The sequence below is a fragment of the Spermophilus citellus genome (assembly GCF_964194105.1).
Source record: "Spermophilus citellus genome assembly, chromosome: 9".
NCBI classification, from domain to species: Eukaryota; Metazoa; Chordata; class Mammalia; order Rodentia; family Sciuridae; genus Spermophilus; species Spermophilus citellus.
In genome coordinates this window covers 121,537,987-121,561,184 of record NC_138191.1, presented here as the reverse complement: position 1 = coordinate 121,561,184, position 23,198 = coordinate 121,537,987, and the positions used below count along the sequence as shown (strand labels likewise).

General features: G+C 37.2%; 1 protein-coding gene across 1 annotated transcript in view; it reads left to right on the top strand.

The window, feature by feature from the left end:
- The window catches only part of MACO1 (macoilin 1), a 64,984-nt gene that overhangs the window by 19,427 nt on the left and 22,359 nt on the right, over positions 1-23,198 (top strand). The window contains exons 4-6 of the mRNA XM_081306473.1: positions 4,062-4,185; positions 5,995-6,173; positions 7,905-8,406. Of these exons, the coding sequence (XP_081162599.1) occupies positions 4,062-4,185; positions 5,995-6,173; positions 7,905-8,406 (805 nt within the window). The remainder of the gene's footprint in view (positions 1-4,061; positions 4,186-5,994; positions 6,174-7,904; positions 8,407-23,198) is intronic.

Genomic DNA, 23,198 nt, shown 5'->3' with positions numbered 1-23,198 from the left:
TTCAAACCAAGAAAGATGAGATATTTTGACAGCTCCAGCCCACTGTGTTAGCTGGAATGTGGCATGCAGTGGGATTTGAGGATTGGTTCTCAGAGTCACACTTGTGTACAAAGTTACATGAAACTTAATTCTTAGGCTCAGCTGTAACCTGTAGGGTTTTGACCACTGAGAGAGTGCCAAATAATAAAAGCTCTCTGGAGCAGCATTCATACTCTTCCCAAAGCTCCTAAGAGGATGATGTGAGCCTGATTAGAAGACACAATTGAGCCCTGTTATTCAAAGTATCCACTATCCACTGTATGCTTGATTTTCTCCATCTTGAGCACTCTTTTGTATTTGACTTGATTTATAAGCTACCACAAGCTGTTTGTAGTCTGCTGTCCTCTAATTAGAGTGATTTTTCTTTGCACCAGTTTTTACTTATGTGTCCTTGGCCTGAACTTGGGTTTTTTTTTTTTTTTTTTTTTTTTTTTTTAGAGAGAGAGAGAGATTTTTTTTAATATTTATTTTTTAGTTTTTGGTGGACACAACATCTTTGTTTGTATGTGGTGCTGAGGATTGAACCCGGGCCGCATGCATGCCATGTGAGCACGCTACCACTTGAGCCACATCCCTAGCCCGGACTTAGGTTTTTCTTAAAAAGCAGACTCAATACTATCTCTGTGAACCTAAACCAAGTTCTGGCCTTTACTTTTCTCGTCGACAAGATGAGGAGGTTAGGTATAATTGTGAGTGAGTTGCCATTTACACTAGCTCCTCTCTCTAGGTCTCAGTTTCATGTCTTGTCATATGGAGGTGGAATAATTTAGATAATGTAAAAGACAGACCCTTCCAGTGCAAATATTTTGGGACTTTGAGGAACTATGGTGATTCTCTAAATTTCTTCAATAATATTTTAGTAAGGGAGAGGAAACTAAGCATATAACTCTTAGTAGAACCTTTCAGGAACTGTAGTTGAGTGAGTGACCCACCAGATAGCAGGTAGTTACATCATGAAATGATACTTGGCTCTCTTCAGCCCTTGGCTCAGTTCATTAGAATAACTAAATTGTGAAATATGTTTTAAATTGGAATAATTAGTACTAAAAAAAAACAAGCAAAATAAAATGAAAACTTGTAGTTTTATTGGGCCTGACAAATGAGTACAATTTATATAACTTGGGGCTAATTTTTTCTCTAGTTCTTAAAATTTTAAATTGTTTCTTAAGAATGTTAGGAATATAGGGGCAGGGGCTGGGGATGTGGCTCAAGCGGTAGCGCGCCTGGCATGCATGCGGCCCGGGTTCGATCCTCAGCACCACATACCAACAAAGATGTTGTGTCCGCCGAGAACTAAAAAATAAATATTAAAAATTCTCTCTCTCTCTCTCTCTCCTCTCTCACTCTCTCTTTAAAAAAAAAAAAAGAATGTTAGGAATATAGGGGTTGGGGATGTGGCTCAAGCGGTAGCGTGCTCACCTGGCATGTGTGCAGCCCGGGTTCGATCCTCAGCACCACATACAAACAAAGATATTATGTCCGCCGAAAACTAAAAAATAAATATTAAAAACTCTCTCTCTCTCTCTTAAAAAATTAATATTAAAATTCTCTCTCAAAAAAAAGAATGTTAGGAATATACAAATTATATATGGCCACAAAATAATGATAATACACTGTTGTAAACTTTTTCCTTGCTATTAAGAGAAAAAAAGGCCAAGATACAAAACTGAATTTATAATAGAATTATTACTCTTATTAAAAAATGCTTCCAGTGTAGCTTTATTTACTGAGTAGATGTAGAAATATGAACATTTGTCTTTTTTCTGTAATCTGCTTATTATGTTTATAATAACTTAATACATTCATACAGGAAATAGGGAATATAAATTTTTGAAATGATTCTAAAAATTTATATTATAGGTTGCTATTTTTCTTTCTATATTCTGAAAGTACCTATTTTTGCTGTGTTAAGTCCATAAGAATGTTTGAAGTCAATAATCACCTTCACAGAGCTTCCCTTATTGATTTAACTTAGGGACCAGTCTTAAGAGGACTTTGGTTTTTCTTAAAAGCAGATTCAATACTATCTCTGTGAACCTGAACCAAATTTTGCTTAAGTTCTGGCCTTTACTTTTCTCCTCAACGTGATGAGGAAGTTAGGCATAATGATCTTCCTAGTTTCAAGATCCTATGCTTTTTTTTTTAATATTTATTTTTTAGTTTTTAGTTTTCAGCGGATACAACATCTTTGTTTGTATGTGGTGCTGAGGATCGAACCTGGGCCACAAGCATGCCAGGCGAGCGCGCTCCGCTTGAGCCACATCCCCAGCCCTCTATGATTTTTTTCATCTCAAAAATCCATAGCAGAAAACCTTTAGGTCCCTAATTTTTCCCCCTTATGCCTATGTAGTCCACATTTATAATTATCCCGTTGTTAATCATGTCCTAATGTAAATGAATCTAGTCTGCAGGTTTTGAGTCCAAGTCATTTCCCAATATTTACATCTTGTTTATTCTGTTGCAGGTTGATTTTCCTCCCTTGGAAATTGTTTTTAATTACAAAATGAGTATGAGCTGTGGTTAAGAAAAACACATTTTCAAATAGTACTTAAATGTCCAAAAAATACTATATTGTTTTACTGTTACAGCTGATTCATACTTAAGAATTTTATTTTTTAAAACATTCTGGGTGGGGTTGTGGCTCAGCAGTAGAGCACTCGCCTAGCATTTGCGAGGCGCTGGGTTCGATCCTTAGCACCACATAAAAATAAATAAACAAAATAAAGGTATATGTCCAACTACAACTAAAAAATTAAAAAAAAATACTTTAAGGGAAAAAAACCTCATAATTCCATGAGAATACAGATCTTTTCCATTCTTCAGATAATCTGCAATATATTTAAATATATAAATACATTTATCACAATTAAATAGCTGCCTATTGATAGACATTTAAATTAAAATAAAGTTTTTATTATTGCAAATAATACTATGATTAATATTCTTAAACATTTATCTCAGGGCTCTTATATTTCTGTAGGGTAGAGTCCTAGAAGTGGAATTTCTGGAATAAAAGTACAAGTTAAACTGGGTGCCGTGGCACATACCTGTAATTCCAGTGGCTCAGGAGGCTGAGATAAGAGGATTGGGGCTTCAAAGCCAGCCTCAGCAATGACAAGGTGCTAAGCAACTCATTGAGACCTTGTCTCTAAATAAAATATAAAATATGGCTGGGGATGTGACTCAATGGTTAAGTGCCCCTGAGTTCAATCCTAGGTACCCAAAAGAAAAAAAGTACAAGTTAAACCAAAGAAGTACAAGTTGCCACAATTTTGATTATTGTCAAGTACGAGGCTAAACCTTTCCTTACACCTTTCTTGTACTTTTATTAGACTTTAAAATTTTTTCTCTAGTGGGTTAAAAAAAAAATGAATGTAATTATTTTATTTTGTATTTCCCTAAATTGTACTTTTTCATATTTTTTTCTAGTCATCTATGTTTTGTGACTTGTAAATTTTCCTCAGTTCCTTTTTTTTTGTTTTGTTTTGTTTTTTTTTGTTTTTGTTTTTTGGTGGGGGTGGCGACAATGCTGAAGATTGAACCCAGTGCCTTGTACACACTAGGCACATTTTATGCTGTTCTATACAGTTCCCTGACATCTACACACTCGTTTTTGTTTTGGGATGAGGTCTTACTGTGTTGCCCAGGCTGGCTGAGAACTTCTGGGTTCAAGTGATCCTTCCCCCTCAGTGTCCAGAGTAGCTGGGACTACAGATGTGGGCACCCCCCACCTCCGCTGTCTTCAGTACCTTTTTTTAATTGATTTGTAGGAGCTTGTTGTATATTAGGACTATGAATATTTTGTTTTATGTATTTTCTGCCAGAATGATTGCCTTTTATTTTATCAGTGATTCTATGAAAATGTTTGTCATATAAGAGCTTTTAATTTGCATCAGATTGCTTTTTAGTTTAGTGGAAAGTCTCAATGAAAGTTATTGTAGTTGAATCAGTGTCCCAAATAACCCATCTGTTGTGTTAGTTAATGTTTCATTGATGCTTGTTTCTCTGCTGCTTTCCCACAGAAAGGGGAGTGTGTTTGCCTACAGTGTCCCTCTGGATACTCTTTGTTTATATTGAAGCAGCAATTAGATTTAAAGATCTCAAAAATTTTCACGTAGACCTTTGCCGTCCATTTGCTGCTCACTGGTAAGTATTATCTATACTCAATCTATAATTCACTTCTTAGTGGAATGGTAAGTTCAGCTGTGAATTTTTTCTTATTGTGAGTCCAGGAGCAGAACAGCACTGGTGGTAAATAGCATGGACCCTCTTTTCAGGCAGATGAGTGCTGGAATCCCAGTTCCTGTTCCAACAGCTCTAAGCTTCAACTTTCTTACTTGTGTCTCCTGGGGTCACAGGAAAGAGTAAATGAGGTGATACATGCAAACTATTTAACTTAATGCCAAGTACATTGAAGTCTGATAAATGTTAACTATTTTTATTATAATCTGATATGATTTCAAAAAGTCTTCATGAGAAATACACAGCTATTTTATGAAGCTTAAAAGAACTTAGAATTTCCTTATTTATAGAGTAAGAGAATATTACTAATAATTCTTCAAGGAATATTATTTCTTCTTATGAAATATAAATGAATATCAAGTCATTTTTCATTTAGGCTTGATCAGAAACTTCTTTTTTTTTAAATATTTGTTTAGTTATACATGGACACAACATCTTTATTTTGTTTACTTATTTTCATGTGGTGCTGAAGATTGAACCCAGTACCTCACATGTGTGAGGCAAGTGCTCTGCCACTGAGCCGTAACCCCAGCCCCAGAGACTTCTTATTTCCAGAAACTTTTTTTGCATTTATTATGATTTTTGTTTGCATTTATTATGGAAATCACCACTAAATGTATGTTTCTCTTAAACACACCATTTTTTTATTTGCTAATATTTATGGAAAACCTAAAATAAACAGGAATCAACTAAAAAAAAATATTGTTTCCAATATTTTTAGTCTTCTCACTAACAAGTGAATTAAATAACCTGGTCATTAAAACTTGTCACTTTAAATTTGTAGTGAGACCACATTTAGACTAATTACAAATTGGTAAGGTTTAATGTTAATGAAGCTTAATGTATGTTCCACAATATTTGAAGAGTTTTTGAAACAGTATTAGGCAGGTGATAAGCTGAATTAAATATTTCAACTTTCTATTCCAGAAATTAAAGTTGTTGGTACACTTGGTTTAATTTGGTGGCACAACCCAAATGTTAGCTTTCATATTAGATACTTATTTAAATTATTCTGGAATTTATGTGTGACAGTGTTTGTGGACTAAATTTCCAGGAATATATGGTGTCATTACCCCTGAGACAGCAAGACTGTGTCAAAGTAGTTACCTAAATTTGACCCTGCTTTCTAATATTAAAAGCCAAATGATATCTTTTTGAATTTTTATCTATCTATTTATTTATATGTGGTGCTGAGATTTGAACCCAGTGCCTCACACATGCTAGGTAAGCATTCTACCACTGAGCCATAACCCCAGCCCCTTGAATTTTTAATACATAGAATGTTTACTTGTGGCCACCCATAAATTCTCTACCCTTTCAATTTTTAAAAGCATACAGATGTCTCAGTTACAATGCATAAGGCAGGTCAGTGTTTCTTCAAGGCATTAGCTCTGCATCTGAGAGTCAGCTGTGGTGGTGACTCCTTGAGTAGTTCAGCAAACACCAGAGTCTGATGAGAAGGGTTTTCTTTTGGCCTAGGAGTTCTGTTGATCCTTTGGGGGCTTGTTTTCCATGCAGCTGCCTCAGATTTCCACAGACATTTAATAAATGTAGACATGACATTTGTGTTTATTGAATACTTCTTCAACTACCATCATCAACTAAAATTTATTTTTTGATTCTAGGAATTTATTTTCTCATTTAAATCATGAATAGCCTCATGTGCTTGATGCATGTGTTGTTTGTTTTAAAGTTTGTTTATCTGTTTTCTAGTATTGGGTACCCTGTGGTGACTCTGGGCTTTGGCTTCAAAAGTTATGTGAGCTACAAAATGCGGTTAAGGAAGCAGAAGGAAGTGCAAAAGGAGAACGAATTTTACATGCAGCTTCTTCAGCAGGCCCTCCCTCCAGAGCAGCAGATGCTACAGAAGCAAGAAAAAGAGGCAGAGGAAGGTAGGTCTTTACCCTAAAGCTGTTGACTAAAAGGCTAGTTGTGGTTTTTGACTCTCAGTATAATTATCTTTTAAGGAAAAATAGCTAGAATTTTAGATTTTTCTACTTTTTGGTGTTCCTTCTCAGGGCCATTGTTTGATTGTAAAATAAGGAGTGTAGATCATTTTTTTTTTTTTAGTTTTAGGTGGATACTATCTTTTTTTTTACGTGGTTCAGAGGATCGAACCCAGTGCCTCATGCATGCTAGGTGAGCACTCTACCACTGAGCCACAACCCCAGCCCTTGATGAAATTTTTTATCTATTCTCTGAAGGCCATCAGCTTATAATTATAACTATGTTTATTTCATAATTTTTATTTTTAATTTCTTATTTTATGTCATAAATTTTTTAAAACACTTATTCTCGGAAACAAAATACATAACTGTAAATTTGTAATTAAAACAAGCCAAGAGGGTTGGGGTTGTAGCTCAGCGGTAGAGCGCTCACCTCTCATGTGCGAGGCCCTGGGTTCGATCCTCAGCACCACATAAAAAAATAAATAAGTGAAATAAAGGTATTATGTCCAAAAAAAAAAAAAAACAAGCCAAGAACCAAAGTATAAGCAAGATAGAGATGTGGACATAGGAAATTGAGTTTTATATGTCAAAAGTCTTCAATGTAGAGCCAAGACTGATAGGTTCTATTCTTGAGTTTCTTGCAATGTAATGTGGATTTATTATTATTATTATTTTTTGTTTTCCTTTTTTTTTTTCCTTTTGTACTGGGGATTGAACTCTGGGTATTGAGCCACATCCCCAGCCCTATTTTTTAATTTTATTTAGAAACAGGGTCTCACTGAATTGCTTCGCACTTGGTTTTGCTGAGGCTGGCTTTGAACTCACAATCCTCCTGAGCCACTGGGATTACAAGCATGTGCCACCATGCCCAGCATAATGTGGATTTTAAATTGGACCATATGTAATGGAACCTGTCTTGTGGGCATTTAATGAATATAGATAGATGAATTCACAGTAATACTAGTTTTCTCAGTTTAGGAGTTGGAAGTTTGAGGTCATGTTTTTTGTTAATTAATATATGTCAAAATCTTTTTCTTTGTGGTACAGAAATCTCTTATGTAGACCTTCAACAATTTGGAATGTATAGAGCTGATACAGAATATTCTTTACTAGTGATCTAATAAATAATATAGACTATTACCTCAGCACTGGACTTAAGAAAAAGGATATATGTTCTGCATCTTAAAATCATACCTCTTCTTTTATTTTATTTAATTTCTGTGTTTCTGTAAACAACAAAAAAAATGTCTGTGAAGTTGCTAGAAATTTATTCAATAGGCATCTTTTAAATAGGGCCTCTTAGGAGAAAATCTGCCTTTATTTTCTTAACTCCATGACAGACAAGTTTGATTTGACTGATATATGAAGTATGACTTGAATATAAAATTTCTTATCCTACTTTAAGGCCCAACCATAAAAGACTTCATATGTGATGGTGTTTGATAAATGATGATGATTTTCAAATTTTGCATCTTCTCCAATGTGTTTAGATTGGCTTCTTGAATTCAACACAGTGTGCTGTGACTCTTGCTTCTAAATGAGTTTGCATATTTATATGGTGAATTTCTAACCATAACTAATACAATTTGTTGAATCAGTACAGTATATGTTTTTAAAAAACTAAATATTCCGGTATGGGTTTTTTTTTCTGTTGGTTTGTTTTTGGTATTGTAGCAGCCAAAGGATTACCTGATATGGATTCCTCGATCCTTATACACCACAATGGAGGCATCCCCGCCAACAAAAAACTGTCCACAACTTTGCCAGAGATAGAATATCGAGAAAAAGGGAAAGAAAAGGACAAGGATGCCAAAAAACACAACCTTGGAATAAATAACAACAATATACTACAACCCGTAGACTCTAAAATACAAGAAATTGAGTATATGGAAAACCATATCAATAGTAAAAGATTAAATAATGATCTTGTGGGAAGTACAGAAAATCTCTTGAAAGAGGACTCATGCACTGCTTCCTCCAAAAATTACAAAAATGCCAGTGGAGTTGTGAACTCCTCACCTCGAAGTCACAGCACCACAAATGGGAGCATTCCTTCCTCATCTAGTAAAAATGAAAAGAAGCAAAAGTGCACTAGCAAGAGCCCAAGTTCACACAAGGACTTAATGGAAAACTGTATTCCTAATAACCAGCTAAGCAAACCAGATGCACTGGTAAGGTAAGTGTGTGTGCTGTGTCCCTGCCATCACTTTCCAATGAACTTGATATGTTCTTGAAAAACAGTCTCCCCTATGGGCCTGTAGGAACTATTGGTGATCAGATATTGTGAATAGGTGAATGGTGACATTTGGTGTTTGTTTTGCATAGGTTTGTTAACCACCTGATGCCATTGTCTTGCAGCATTGACTTAACTTTTTCATGTGCTCTAAAAAAGTAATGATGGTGATTACTTCCCATACTTGACAAATTTACATGTAACCATTCTCATAGGTATAAAAATAATCCATGTCCTTTTATGTTTGTATATCCAAAGTTGTTTTTGCCCTGTTCATGCAAATTTCTTTATTTGTCAAACAGATACAGAGAGTAGGGGTGGGGTCAGAAAGTTCTTTACCACCTTGGGCTTGATTTATTTATTTTGTTTGTTTTTCTGCACATAGAATGTGAATTATTCCTAGATAACTCTGGTAAAATTAGGTTTGAAAAATAATCTCTTTGTAAAATGTCCATAGACAAATACAAGTTTAGATGGGGATTTTAATCAGAAGTGTTTGTTTTCTCATCTTTAATTAGAAGAATGTCATTGTTATATGACCCTGCCTGGTTCAGACTGTTAGGCAAATACAAATATGTTGCTTTTACCTAAAATCTTTATCTGGAAACTGATATCTGAACTGGAGCTTTACTTGTTATTACTAACTCAAGCGGGCAATTATAACTCTACTCATCCATAAATTATATTTCATTTCTGGTGGCTTAAAGGCCAAGTATAATTTATTCTAGGAGGGAGGGTTTCTAGTATTATAAATTTTGTTAACCAGATTATTAATTTGTTTTAATTTTCTGATTAGCAACTGGATTAAGGGAAATATATTTAGTTTCTACTGGTGTAGGCTCTAGAAGTTTCATAGTCCCATGCTACTTTTGCAAGCCCACATGGCTGATGCTGGGTTGGGCATCCTCGCAAGTTTATATGAGATTCTGCCCCCCATCATGCCCTACAGAGAAAATGCTAAGCAGAGAACCCTCCTCCTCTCCATGGGAGAAAGACCTATTAGTGGACCTTCTATTTCAAAAGGAATTTCCTACAAATCTACTAGATGCTATAGATAAAAATCTGTCATAAGCTATTTTTTTAAATATATGTATTTTTAGTTGTAGATGGACACAATATCTTTTACTTTTATGTATTTATTTTTATGTGGTGCTAAGGATCCAACCCAGGGCCTCACATGTGAGGCAAGCGCTCTCCCACTGTGCCACAACCCCAGCCCTGCCACAAGCTATTTAAACATCCCTTTCTTCTATATGATTTTAATAATAGTAGACAAGCCAAAGAGTTTTCCTCTGTTGGTTTTTGCTGAGAGTGGTTAAAACTCAGTCTTGTGGGGTGCGGTGGCACACACCTGTAGTCCCAGTAGCTTGGGAGCCTGAGACAGAAGGATCACAAATTCAAAGCCAGCCTCAGCAAAGGCGAGGTGCTTGAGACGCTTAGGGCTGGGGTGTGGCTCAGTAGTTGAGTGCCCCTGAGTTCAATCCCTGGTACCAAAAACAAAACAAAAACAAACAAACAAAACCCTCAAGCCTTGTGAAACTTGGGCCCTGGTGGTAAGGTTAATTGTTTTGCTATCTCATATATCTTTAGTAGAGAATATTGAGGGCCCAAATGGCTAATTGGCCAGTAAACTAGAAAGGATGCTGTGTTTTTTGTGCCCCCCTGTCTGCTCCTGGGAGGTATGCTTCCTCCTGTGGTCACCATTGTGTACTATGCCTTGACCTACAGGGCCCCAGGGCATTAATCTGTTTTAGAGAACTACTTGCTATCAAATAAATATAAAATGTTACATTTAAGTAGTTTTGTAAGCTTCCATGGGATTATTTTCAACTTGCTATTTATTTTTTTTTGGGGGGGGGTACTGGGGAAATGAACCTGTGGGCACTGAGCTACTTTCCTAGCCCTTTTATTATTTATTTTTATTTTGAGAGAGGGTCTTGCTAAATTACCCAGTCTGGCCTTGAACTTGTGATCCTCCTGCCTCAGCTCCTAAATCGCTGGGGACGACAGATGGGTGCCACCACACCTGGCTTATTTTCAACTTTTAATGCAGTATAAAAATAAAAGAGATAACCTAAATATCCAATAGTGCAAAGTATTTAAATAAATATGGCCCATTCACTTGGTGGACTTTTATTTTATTTTATTTTTTAAAGAGAGTGAGAGAGGAGAGAGAGAGAATTTTTAATATTTATTTTTTAGTTCTCGGCGGACACAACATCTTTGTTGGTATGTGGTGCTGAGGATCGAACCCGGGCCTCACGCATCCCAGGCGAGCGCGCTACCGCTTGAGCCACATCCCCAGCCCACTTGGTGGACTTTTAATACATTACAAAATTTTTGAGCCTTATTAAAGAATATATGAGAATATACATGGTATGTTTCATAAGAAAGGAAAAACCATTTTAATTAAAAATAATTTTTTTCTTATATACACAGAAAAAGAATTGGAAAGGAAAAGAACCAAAGTGTTACAAGTTATTGCCCATGACAATACTGGACATTTATTTTTTATTCTTACTTTCCCACGTTTTAAAATTTTTCCATGAGGAACAACAGTGAAAGAGTTTGAAGGAAAGGTACTTATCAGCATATTATCCAGCTGGCCTGGAGAGGCCTTATCTCACTTCCTCCCATACTTGCCTGTCTCCTCCAGTTTGACTTCATATGTTTTTGAGAATGGTAATTAGACTGATGGATCTAAATCTGCCATGTTTGAGTTGCTAGCTAGGGGGTGTTTGTTATCTTCAGATGGAGAAGGCTAGACTCAGTGGTCTCTAGGGCTCCTTCTGCCACGAACACACCTGGGCCGACACTGAATACACATGCCCTTTGCTTCTGCAGGCACACCAGGGGTGTGCACAGCTCCAGGCTGGCTATAACTTCCACAGAGATGCTTTCTGTCCTCTTTCAAATGTTTAAGAAAAATTTTGAAAACTAATATTTATTATTTTAATCATTAACTCTACTACAATAATAAATTAATTGCAACACATTCTATACCCGTTTGTCTTAACACCAGGTTAAGAGCTGCTATTTTTGAGGGACCAATTCAGTGACTTTGAGTAGAAAATTAATTGCTAGTCCACCTCTTTTTCTCTTTTTTACCTCCCTCTCACCCTCTTTCCCTATTTCATCTTTTTCCATCCCTTCCACCCTTCCTCCTTCCCTTTCCCTCTTTTTTCTCTCCCTCCTTTCTTTTTTTCTCTCCTTCCTTCTCTTTTTTCTTCCTTCCCTCCCTCCCTTCCCTGCCCTTTTTTTCTAACAGGGTCTTGTTAAGTCGCCCAGGCTGGCCTCAAACTTGAAATCCTCCTACCTCAGCTTCCCAAGGCTGGGATTTACAGGTGTGAGCCACCATGCCTGGCCCCTGGTTCACCACTTCCAAGGAGAATTTTTTGTGGATTGTTGTGTCTGTCAAATAAGATGCGATGGCATTCACTGTGAGAGGCCTGCAGTCCTGCGGGTCTTTTCTCAGACTCTCCAGGCTTCAAGGATGTTCCTTAGGATGCTGTATACCACAGGTTGGCAGACACAGCAGCACCCAAGCCAAATCTGGCCCACTGCCTGTTTTTGTAAATATTCATTTACTTAATGCCAGTGGTTGCTTTCATGCTACAGTGGCAGAGTTGAGTAGCTGTGACAGAGACTGTATGACCTGCAAAGCCAAAAATACTTTCTGGCACTGTACAGAAAAAGTTATATGACCTCCATTGTACAGTAGTTATTTGTTTGGAGGATCTTTCCCCTTTATTAGACTGTGAGCTCTAGAGGACAGAACCAAGGCTTCTTTTGTTTTTTTATTTCTCTGTAAATATAAAGTTCTTAATAATCTACTCAGAATGCTGAGGCAGGAGGATTTCAAGTTCGATGCCAGCCTGAGCAACTTAGTGAGACCCTGTCTCAAAATAAAACAGGGCCAGGAATGTAACTCAGTTCCTCCTTGCCCCTGGGTTCAATCCCTAGTACAGTATGCAAAACAAAACAAAATTAATGTTCTTAGTGAATGTTTGTTGAATAAATGAATAACATGAGGGCAAGGAACTGAGCCAAGGCAGAAGGCTTTAGTCTACAAAGAAGCAGAAATCCCAGCAGCTTGGGAGGCTGAGATAGGAGAATCGTGAGTTCAAAGCCAGCCTCAGCAACCATGAGGCACTAAGCAACTAAGTGAGACCCTATCGCTAAAAAAAAAAAAAAAAAAACAGGGCAGGGGCTGTGGCTCAGTGATCAAGTACTCCTGAGTTCAATTTCAATCCCGGGTAACCACCTTCCCCCCTCAAAAAAAAAAAAAAAAAAGAGAGAGAGAGAGAGAGGGGCAGGCAGATTGCTAAAGGAAAGGAATAAGAGAGAATGTGGGGAGCTTGGGAATAATAAGTGTTACCTATAGAATTCTGCCCTGGAAAACTCTGAGAACTTACCGAATTCTGTCCAAAGTCCTCTTTTGGTTGGGGAAATATATACCTTACGAAATGAGTCTTTTTCCTAGTTTAATTAATGAATTCTTTACCCAAGGTTTTTAAAAAACAGACTTTTAATTTTATGGGAAAAATTCTAGCCAAAAGCAGACAAAGTAATGAAAATCAGTCTTTTTTTTTTTTGTAAATTAGAATAAGATTTTAAAATTTTCCAGTGGTCAATTAAAATATATTTCAAGTTTCCTCAACACTGTAAACTTTTTTTTTTTTTAATAAGCACTCTACTGACTAAGCTATATTCTCAGCCCTGATCTGTAATCTTTTTTTTTTTTTTTAATTTTTTATTTACATTTTAGTTTTCGGCAGACACAACATCTTTGTATGTGGTGCTGAGGATCGAACCCAGGCTGCATCCATGCCAGGCGAGCCTGCTACCGCTTGAGCCACATCCCCAGCCCCTGCAAAAAAAATTTTTAAAGTTATGTTTTGTTTTTTAATTCTGGGGATCAAACCCAGAGCATTCTGTCACTGAGCTATATCCCCAGTGCCCCTTCTCCCCCCTTTTTTTTTTTATTAGTACTTTTTTTTCTTTTTCCTGTGCTGGGGCTAAAAATCCAGAGCCTAGCACATGTTAGGCAAGGGTTCAACCACTGCACTACACTGCCCTTCCCCCTTATCTTTTATTTTGAGACAGGGTGTCACTAAGTTGCTGAGGCTGGCATCAAAATTGTACTACCTCCACTTCCTGAGTAGCTGGAATTACAGGTGTGTACCACCAGGCCCAGCTGTGAAAAAAGTTCCTAATAAAGTGGGGGGAATAGTCCCACCACTATAACACAAATCACTGTTAAAATTGTGTTGTATTTTAAAAATATCTATATATGTGTATATATAGATATTTTTTATTTTTATTTATTTTTTTTAAAGAGAGAGAGAATTTTTTTAATATTTATTTTTTAGTTTTCGGCGGACACAACATCTTGGTTTGTATGTGGTGCTGAGGATCGAACCCGGGCCACACGCATGCCAGGCGAGCACGCTACCGCTTGAGCCACATCCCCAGCCCTATATATATTTTTTAAATATTTATTTTGGTTGAAGTTGGATATAGTAACTTCATTTTATTTTTTAATTTTTATGTGGTGCTAAGGATCAAACCCAGTGCCTTGATGTGCCAGGCAAGCGCCCCACCACTGAGCCACAACCCCAACCCAATATATATAAAATATATGTATTTTAGTTGTAGCTGGACACAATACATTTATTTTATTTATTTATTTTTTACTTTCTTTTTTTAATTGGTTGTTCAAAACATTACAAAGCTCTTGACATATCATATTTCATACATTTGATTCAAGTGGGTTATGAACTCCCATTTTTACCCCATATACAGATTGCAGAATCACATCAGTTACACATCCATGTTTTTACATATTGCCATACTAGTGACTGTTGTATTCTGCTACCTTTCCTATCCTCTACTATCCCCCTCCCCTCCCCTCCCATCTTCTCTCTCTACCCCATCTAATGTAATTCATTTCTCTCCCTTGTTTTTTTTTCCCCCTTTCCCCTCACATCCTCTTATATGTAATTTTGTATAACAATGAGGGTCTTCTTCTATTTCCATGCAATTTCCCTTCTCTCTCCCTTTCCCTCCCACCTCTCATCCCTGTTTAATGTTAATCTTTTTCTCATGCTCTTCCTCCCTGCTCTGTTCTTAGTTGCTCTCCTTATATCAAAGAAGACATTTGGCATTTGTTTTTTAGGGATTGGCTAGCTTCACTTAGCATAATCTGCTCTAATGCCATCCATTTCCCTGCAAATGCCATGATTTTGTCATTTTTTAGTGCTGAGTAATACTCCATTATGTATAAATGCCACATTTTTTTTATCCATTTATCTATTGAAGGGCATCTAGGTTGGTTCCACAGTCTAGCTATTGTGAATTGTGCTGCTATGAACATCGATGTAGCAGTATCCCTATAGTACGCTCTTTTAAGGTCTTCAGGGAATAGTCTGAGAAGGGCAATAGCTGGGTCAAATGGTGGTTCCATTCCCAGCTTTCCCAGGAATCTCCATACTGCTTTCCAAATTGGCCGCACCCCTTTATTTTATTTTTATGCGGTGCTAAGGATCAAAGCCAGTGTCTCATACATGCTAGGCAAGTGCTCTGCCACTGTGTTGTGTTTTTTTATCAGCTAATTCTGCTACTTGTTGCCATAGTATTTGGTATTTGTGTAGGGTTTTTTATTTGTTTATTTGTTTTGTTTTTTTAAGATTTTATTTTTTAGAGCAGTTTCAGTTTAAAGTTCATAGAAAAATGAAGTGGAAGGTACAGAGATTTCCCGTTGGTCCCCATCTCGACATTATTAACAACATTCCCTGCCAGAGTGGAACATTTGTTATAATTGATGAACCTACTTTGACACACATCATTATCACCTGAAGTTCATAGTTTGCCTTAAGATTCACTCTCAGTGGTAAACATTCTGTGAGTTTGGACAAATTTACAACAACAGTTATGCACCATAATGATGCATCCAGAGTAGTTTCCCTAAAAGTCCTTCTCATGCCTATTCATTCCTCTGTTCCTTCTAATCCCTGTCAAGCAGTGCTATTTGACTAATGTTTTGCCTTTTCCAGAATGTCATATTATTTGAATCATATAGTATATAGCCCATTTAGACTGGCTTCTTTCACTTAGTAACATACATTTTAGATTGGCACACACCTGTAATCCCAGGTACTTAGGAAGCTTAAGTAGGAGAATTGAAAAGTTTGAAGCCAGCTTGGGCAACTTAGCAAGGCCCTACCTCAAAACTTAAAAAAACAGAGCTGGGTATATATATCAGTGGTCAAACACTGCTGAGGTTAATTCCCAGCCTTGGGTGGGGTGGGAGTGGGGGATTCCTCCATGTCTTTTCATGGTTTGATAGCTCATTCCTTTTTAGGACTGAATGACCCGTTGTCTGGAAGTATCATAGTTTATTTATTTATTCATCTACTGAAGAACATCTTTATTACTTTTAAGTTTTGGAAATTATGAAAAACTGCTATAAATATGTGACAATCCAGCTTCCCAATTCTTTCTTTCATGCCTCCTTTCATTAAAGTTGTATGCGTAGTTTTTGTGTCCTTAATTTTTCACTTAAATTGTATCAAAATCATTTTCCCAACTTAACCTCATTTTCTTGTGGTGTGGAATATTCCAAGACAGTTCTGTGTGGCCATCTGCAGCTGCTGTCTAAGATGGGCAGATCAGGTAGGACATCTGAACTGCTACCTGGGGTTGGGAGGCCTGCAGGCAGAGGATCAGCAGTTTGATTTGCATTTGGCACAAAGCTCCCTCTTAAGTACTACCCGAGACAGTGAGGCTCCTTTCTGGTAATGGTTACTTGTTTTAGTTTTCTGGGTAAGGGAGAGAATTCAAAACTCCAGGTTAACAAAATGTAAAGTAATCCTTATTCTGTAGAAATGTTGAAGCAAAGTCTCTTCTAAATTGATTTCCATTCCATTGCTTTTTGTATCCAAAACAGAAGATTCTTTTTTCTTTAGTGTTGTTTTTAATATGATATCAACTTATTAAAGTGGTTGTATTGTATCAGGTGTGAAGAGTCATTAAAAAAGAAGTATCCAGAGTTCACTTGGCAAAATATCACAAACAAAACTAAGCAGAATTAAGAACAGGTTTTTATGTTTTGTTTTGTTTGGGCTTATCTTTTTTTTTTTTTGCAACTGGAAGACATCTAGACCAGTTTTCCCTGACCCCACTGTTTTTTATCTGTGAAGTAAAGGAGTTGTAGAAGATTAAGTAGCTAGTGCAGGGAGCCCAGCTCGAGTGGTAGTGCCAGGACCATACTGAAGTTTCTTGACTTCTACACTTTCAGTTATACATCCTGCATTTAAAAAGTTTATCAACCTCCTTTGTTTTTCTGCTTCATGTTTTTGTTTTTGTGGTTTTATTTTAAATATACATACAACCAACATTGGCTCAAGTATTGGCACCAGAGTTCAATTTTATGATCTCAATGCTGAAATCTATAGAAGAAATGTTTGGAACTTCAGACTTTCTTTACTTTCCTTTCTGCTAGAAGGGTGACGTCCTAAGTGTTTTAAAATTTTTTGCTCTTGCCAAAGACACAAGGATATACTTATCTGGAATAAATTACAGGGGCCTGCTACTTGTTTCTCAAAAGCTCATATTAGGCCTAGTTTAGGAATCAGTCTGGTCCACACAACCTAGAGCAACCCAGCATGGGATTTGCCATTAATTGCTTGAATAGGTTTAGCTTGGCAACAGCAGACCTAAGAACCTGAATGGAAAGACCAGGGGTGAAAGCATTAGCTTACCTGCAGAAAGGCCCCTATTGACTAGATTCCTCTTTCTGCTTAGGAGGCCTGGGTTCCTCAGGTGTGGGCACTGCTGTGATGGTAAGTTCCTAAAATTGTGAGCTGTGGAAGAGGGAAGTTCCTTTTTTTAAGGGGAAAATGGAAATCTGGGTGAAGTTGTAACGTACTGAACACTCAACTCTTATTTCTTCCTAAAATTCCTGCGGTTGATTTAGGCACACCATAATGTTATTACTAAAACTTGGTTTGCTCCTACAATTAATTCTGTTTGTTGACTTGAAAGCCCAGGGTGGGGGTGGGGTAGGGAGAGTGGAGAAAACTTTTCCCAGGATTTTTCCTGAAATCTTTAACAAGTGATGTCCTGCCTCTGAGGAGGAAAATAGAGAAATGCTTATAGAGATTTCAATTTATTCATCTGCGCTGAGGATATTTAACTTACATGCATATCCAGGAACATTATCAGATCCAGATCTTAAAGAAATGCTTTCAGAGTTTATAGATTGAAAATATAACTTACAATATAATGTTCTAATTAATCAATGAGTTATGTTGATTAGTATTTGTTTTAATAGTCTATGATATACTTAGTAGTCTTTGTTATGTGTATTTCTTGTTTAAGCTTTGAGCAAAATATTGGCCTTCTGGCCCACATAAACCTGTGTTTATAGTTTATGATTTTAAGTTTCTCTTTAGAAAGGCAACAAAGACAGCAAAAACCAAAAAATAGTCAGCTTTCCCCCTAACTTGTGGTTGGCACAGATTGTTCAGATGTGAAGATTTGACTGATGGTTCACAGACTTTCGTATTTCTGAATCTAATTGTCTTCTTGATACCAAGATTTAAGATCTCTGTGTAACCTTACTGTTAGAAGGCCCCTTGGTGTGTGTGCGCTTGTGGTGTTTGCACAGTTTATAGTGTTTCCTGTTTTCTATTTGCCCACATTATGTAAGATGTCTGCATACAATATAAAATGATATATCCACTGAAAAGAAGGAGCATCATTCTATTTATTGATTGCTATATGGGTAGATAGATAGATATGGGGGTTGAACCCAGAGCACTCTATCACTGGGCTATATATCCCCAGCTCTTTTTATTTTTTATTTTGAAATAGGGTCTTGCTAAGTTTAGGAGACTAACCTCAAACTTGAAATCCTTCTGCCTCAGCCTCCCAAGTCACTGGGGTTACAGGCGTGTGCCACCATGTCCAGCTGAAAGAGACATAGTTTTAGATGCTGATTTTTAATTGTCACTAGATTCAGTATAATTTGGTGAGAATAACTATGAAACAGCAAAATGAAGGAATACTCTAGGGAGGTCCTATTTTGTGATCTTTGAGAAGTATTTCAAAGCAACAAAGAATATTGAGAGCTAAAGTTCTTTGCTGGAAGAACAGAAAGTTCCTAATTCTTCTTACTGTTATCTGTCTTTCTATCTTTCCTATCCCTTTTTTTGTATATCCCATCTACTCTTAACCCTTGGATGGATCAGGGTTAAGAGTAGATGGGATATACAACCAGTGACATGAAAAATTGTGCTGTTTGCGTAGTATGAATTGAATTGCATTCTGCTGTCACATATAACAAATTAGAATAAATAAAATTAAAAAAAGAATAATGTATAAAATCCTTAATCTGTTACTATATTAATTCTAATCAAAATGTTTTAAAAAGTTACATAAGATATTGTTGTAGTTTACAGATTGTAGGTAAAAAATGTTCTTTTTGTTTGTAAGATAACTGGTATTAAAAAAAAGAAAAAGAGGTATATAAAGATCTGTGTCAGGGGGCTGGAGATGTGGCTCAAATGGTAGCGCACTCGTCTGGCATGCGTGGGTGTTGGGTTCGATCCTCAACACCACATTAAAAATAAAAAATAAAGATATTTAAAAAAAAAGATCTGTATCATGCCTTAATCTAATTTAAGGGGATCAGGAAAATCTTTGTAATAGGAGTCTGACTTAATTCAGACATATTAGCAAGAATTACCCAAGAAGAGAGGATATGAAATTTTGATCAAGAAAGATATTCTAGGCAATTGTCAGAGCAAGTAGAAAGTCAGGAAAACAACAGAGATAAAAATATAATAAATATTTTCAATGGAAAAAAAAACAACCAGTAGATGGGAATGGCTCCTAGCCCCAGGGGGGAGCAAGAATGGTGCTACAAGTTGCCACAGAAAGTGAGGAAGTTGCTGCAGAAAGTGCCAAGTTGCTACAGAAAGTGTGGAAGAACATTCAGAGACAAAGCAAGAGTAGAATCTAAAGCTAAGATGTGACTCGGAGGAAGCTGGCAGAGCAGGTAGTTCAGGAGCTAGAAGCTCTGAGCAGTCTCTGGACTGGGAACTAGGAGGAAGGGGCCTTATTTTTGAGCCATTCCATTCCTCCTCCAGACTCCAAATAGTCCAAAGTGGGGAATCAGCACTTAAGGAAGAAAGATAACAGATTCTCTTGAACAGTGGAAACCTGTCTTAAAAGAAGGCAATGAGCTGGTGCAGTGGTACAGGCCTGTGATTCCAGAGACTTGGAAGACTGAGGCAGGAGGATCATGAGTTCAAAGCCAGCTTCAGCAACTTAGTGAGGCCCTAAGAAACTCAGTGAGATTCTGTCTCTAAATACCAAAAAACCCCGAAAAAACTGGGGGTGCTGGGGATGTGGCTCAGTGGTTAAGTACCTCTGAGTTCAATCCCAGTACCCCCCCCCCCAAAAAAAAAGAAGGTAATGAAATGAAAAAAAACCTAGGGTTGATTGTCAAAGGGAAGTGGGGAGTCGAAAAACAGTTTATATAGTGTGAACTCGTTACAAAATATGGGTAGATGTGTTTTTAGGTACACAAAAATTAAAATAAATACCAGATTCTCAGTTGTAGTTTTAGGGGACGTTTACTTCCTGCATCATTTCTTTCTGGATAGTTTGAATTTTTACAACCGGCTTAGTATGTCCATAATAGAATGTCAACTCAGTGAGGGCAGAGACTTCCTTTCCTCTTGACCATTATAGTATACATGGACCTTGTCATAGAATAGGTGCTTGGTTAATATCTGTTGAATGAATGAATATTTCCTTTGTGTAGGGAAAATAGTGGAGAGGAGGTAGCTGGGGCTCAGTAATTTCATCACAGTGCAACTCAAAGGCTTTTTGACATTAGGAAATGTAAATATTACTGAGGACCAAGCTGAGGACCAACATCCAGTGTCAAATGATTTGTAGTTTTTGAGAAGGTCATTATTGATTTTATTTTTTTAAAAATAAAAGGCTTGAGGGCTGGGGCAGGGGCAGAGATCTTGCCTAGCGTGTGTGAGACACTGGGTTTGATCCTTAGCACCACATTAAAAAATTAAATAAAATAAAGGCATTCTGTCTATCTACTAAAAAAAAAAAAAGAAGAAGAAGAAGAAGAAGAAGAAGAAAGGCTTTCTGCTTCACACACCTTTCCATGGTATTTTCCAGGAAGTTGTAGAGTTTGTTAGTCTCTCAGTACTTTTTCTCAAGGCTTTGCAGAAGGTGTAAGAAATTCTGTAAATTACATGTGACAAGGGGAGTGAAATCCTGAGAGACTGCTATTAAGCAGGCCATTTTCTCTGGCAGTGGGTTGGTTATGCTCTCAGCCAAGAACATGCAGGAAACCTCCGTTTGCCTTGTTCCATGCCTCTGTCCTGGGGGTGGGTCTGGTTTTCTGTCTGCCAGCTCAGAACCATCCTCTCTTTGTGGCAGCTGAAGAGAGTTCAGATTCCACATTTCTGTTCCACCTTTCTCTAAGGAAATCTCCCAGGTGAGGAAATGTGTTTGTTTGCTCATATATTACCTCCAGTGCTGCAAAGAGAGCGGTGCATTTGTTTGTTCTCTTATGCGTTTGAATATATTTTGCCTATGTGTCAGAATAGTTTGAGAAAGAACATTTGATCTTGGGAGGCAGTGATTTGGGCTTCAGGGGCTTTCCCCTGGCTGCTGCTCTTGCACTCACCACCTGCTCTACAGCTGCTGGGGTGATGGCTCCTGCGAGTGATGGCTACTGAAATGGGCCTCTGCTTCTATAGGCATAGAATAATGATTTGTAATGGCATCATTTCTAATTGAGAGGAAAAATGTATGAAATTTTAGAATAAGGACTATAAGGGGCTAGTGATGTAGTTCAGGAGTAGAGTGTTTGCCTAGTTATTTAGTGAGTTGCTACTAAATAATTTAGAAATTATTAAGTAGAAAAAATGTTGAAAAGCTGTGTATGTATTTAGGAAGTTTAATGTGTATTTCATCTTTATTGGAACGTGTTTGATTTAGTTTGTCATTGTGCCTGAGCAGATATACATTGGCAGACCTGATTTATTTACTGCTATGTTCGTAATATTTTAGTTTCCATAGTTTTATTTAGTTAACCCTATTTATATTAATTTATAATAGAGTTGGAGTTTATTTTAACCATTGCAGAACTTTATTTATTTATTTTAAAATATTTTTTTAATTGTAGTTGGACACAATATCTTTATTTTATTTATTTATTCTTATGTGGTGCTGAGGATCGGACCCAGGGCCTCGCACATGGTAGGTGAGCACTCTACTGCTGAGCCACAATCCCAGCCCAGGACTTTAAAACCCATAATATTCTGTGACGTAAATATGATTTTTTACTTAAATACAGCTATTTTGTGACTTGAAAAACCATACAGCATCTTAGAAACCAGGTATAAATGAATTTAAGCAAGCAGATTACCTAACGTCTCCTTATCCAAGGAGTCAAAACAGGAAGGAGATTATGTTGTGTAGATTATGAAATAACCCACAAATTATTTGGAGGGGTCCACAAAAGAAACATTGTAAAGTTGAGTCCTGGGTGTATATTCTATCAAAACAGTGATTTCTGAAAGTTTCCTGACTAGAATTGAGAAGGAACTACTGCAAAACTTTTGGTTTTGGAAAGGCTTTGTGTTCAATACAGAGTCAGGGCCTCTGCTGGCACATAATGAGTTGAAATTTCCAGCTAAGGGAATTAGGGGGAGATTCCCTCAAGAGGAGGTAACCTCAAGGAAGAGGAACCATGTTTTTAAAATATTGCTCATGCTGTTATTTAGAAACTGGACCTTTGGATACTTTGCCAGCCAGTGTGGGCATATTTCAGTATTTGAAAAATCTCTTGAGGACCTTATCGTCTTGAGGCTTTATCGTCTAGTCTGTTGAGACTCTTAGGATTGTTTTTTCTTTCTTTTTTAAGGAAGAACAGCTCCTCTCCTCCATCACAAAATACATTTCATCTTTCTTGTTAATGTTGGAATAGATTCAAAACAGAAACTAAACAATGAATTGGAAAGGAGCGCTTCCATTGACACCCCCCCAACGCCCACATACACAGAGGCTCTAGGGCAGACTCACACTCCTGCCAGAGTGGAAAATAGGCCCAGGAGTGAGTGCAGCAGGAGGGGGAGTGCTCTGGGGTCTGTGTCGTCATCATCATTCAATACTGCATCCTTCACACCCAGGAGTTTGAGAAGGAGTTTGGGAGCATACACTCTTCCAAAGGGTTCAGCCAGCTGTTGCCATGGGAGATTATAGGCCCAGTGTTGCCAAATCTTCTAATATTTTGGAGATGCCAAAATAGATATCTATTTTTGTGAAATCTTTTAGTTTAAAAACTTTTTTTTTCCTTTTTCTTTGAGCATCATGTTGGAAAGGGCTAAATAAAACATGTTTTATGAGCCAGATTGTTTCACCAGTTTGCAAACTCTGCTCCCTACCCTTCTTATGCTTGTATGTTGTTCCCTCCTACTCTCTGGCCAATCAAAATTTGATTCTCCTATAGCAAGTGCTTTGGGCTTTTCTATCAGGAAGTATCTGGTTTTGTGTAAACTAATCTGCCATGCTTAATGGGACCTTTTTGCTTTCCTGAAAAGCAAGCAACGTATTAATAGCACCTCCCCAGAGTGAAAGACCACTTCCTACTATGGAATCCCTATACTTAAGTGTAAACTTTAAGACAATTGAGA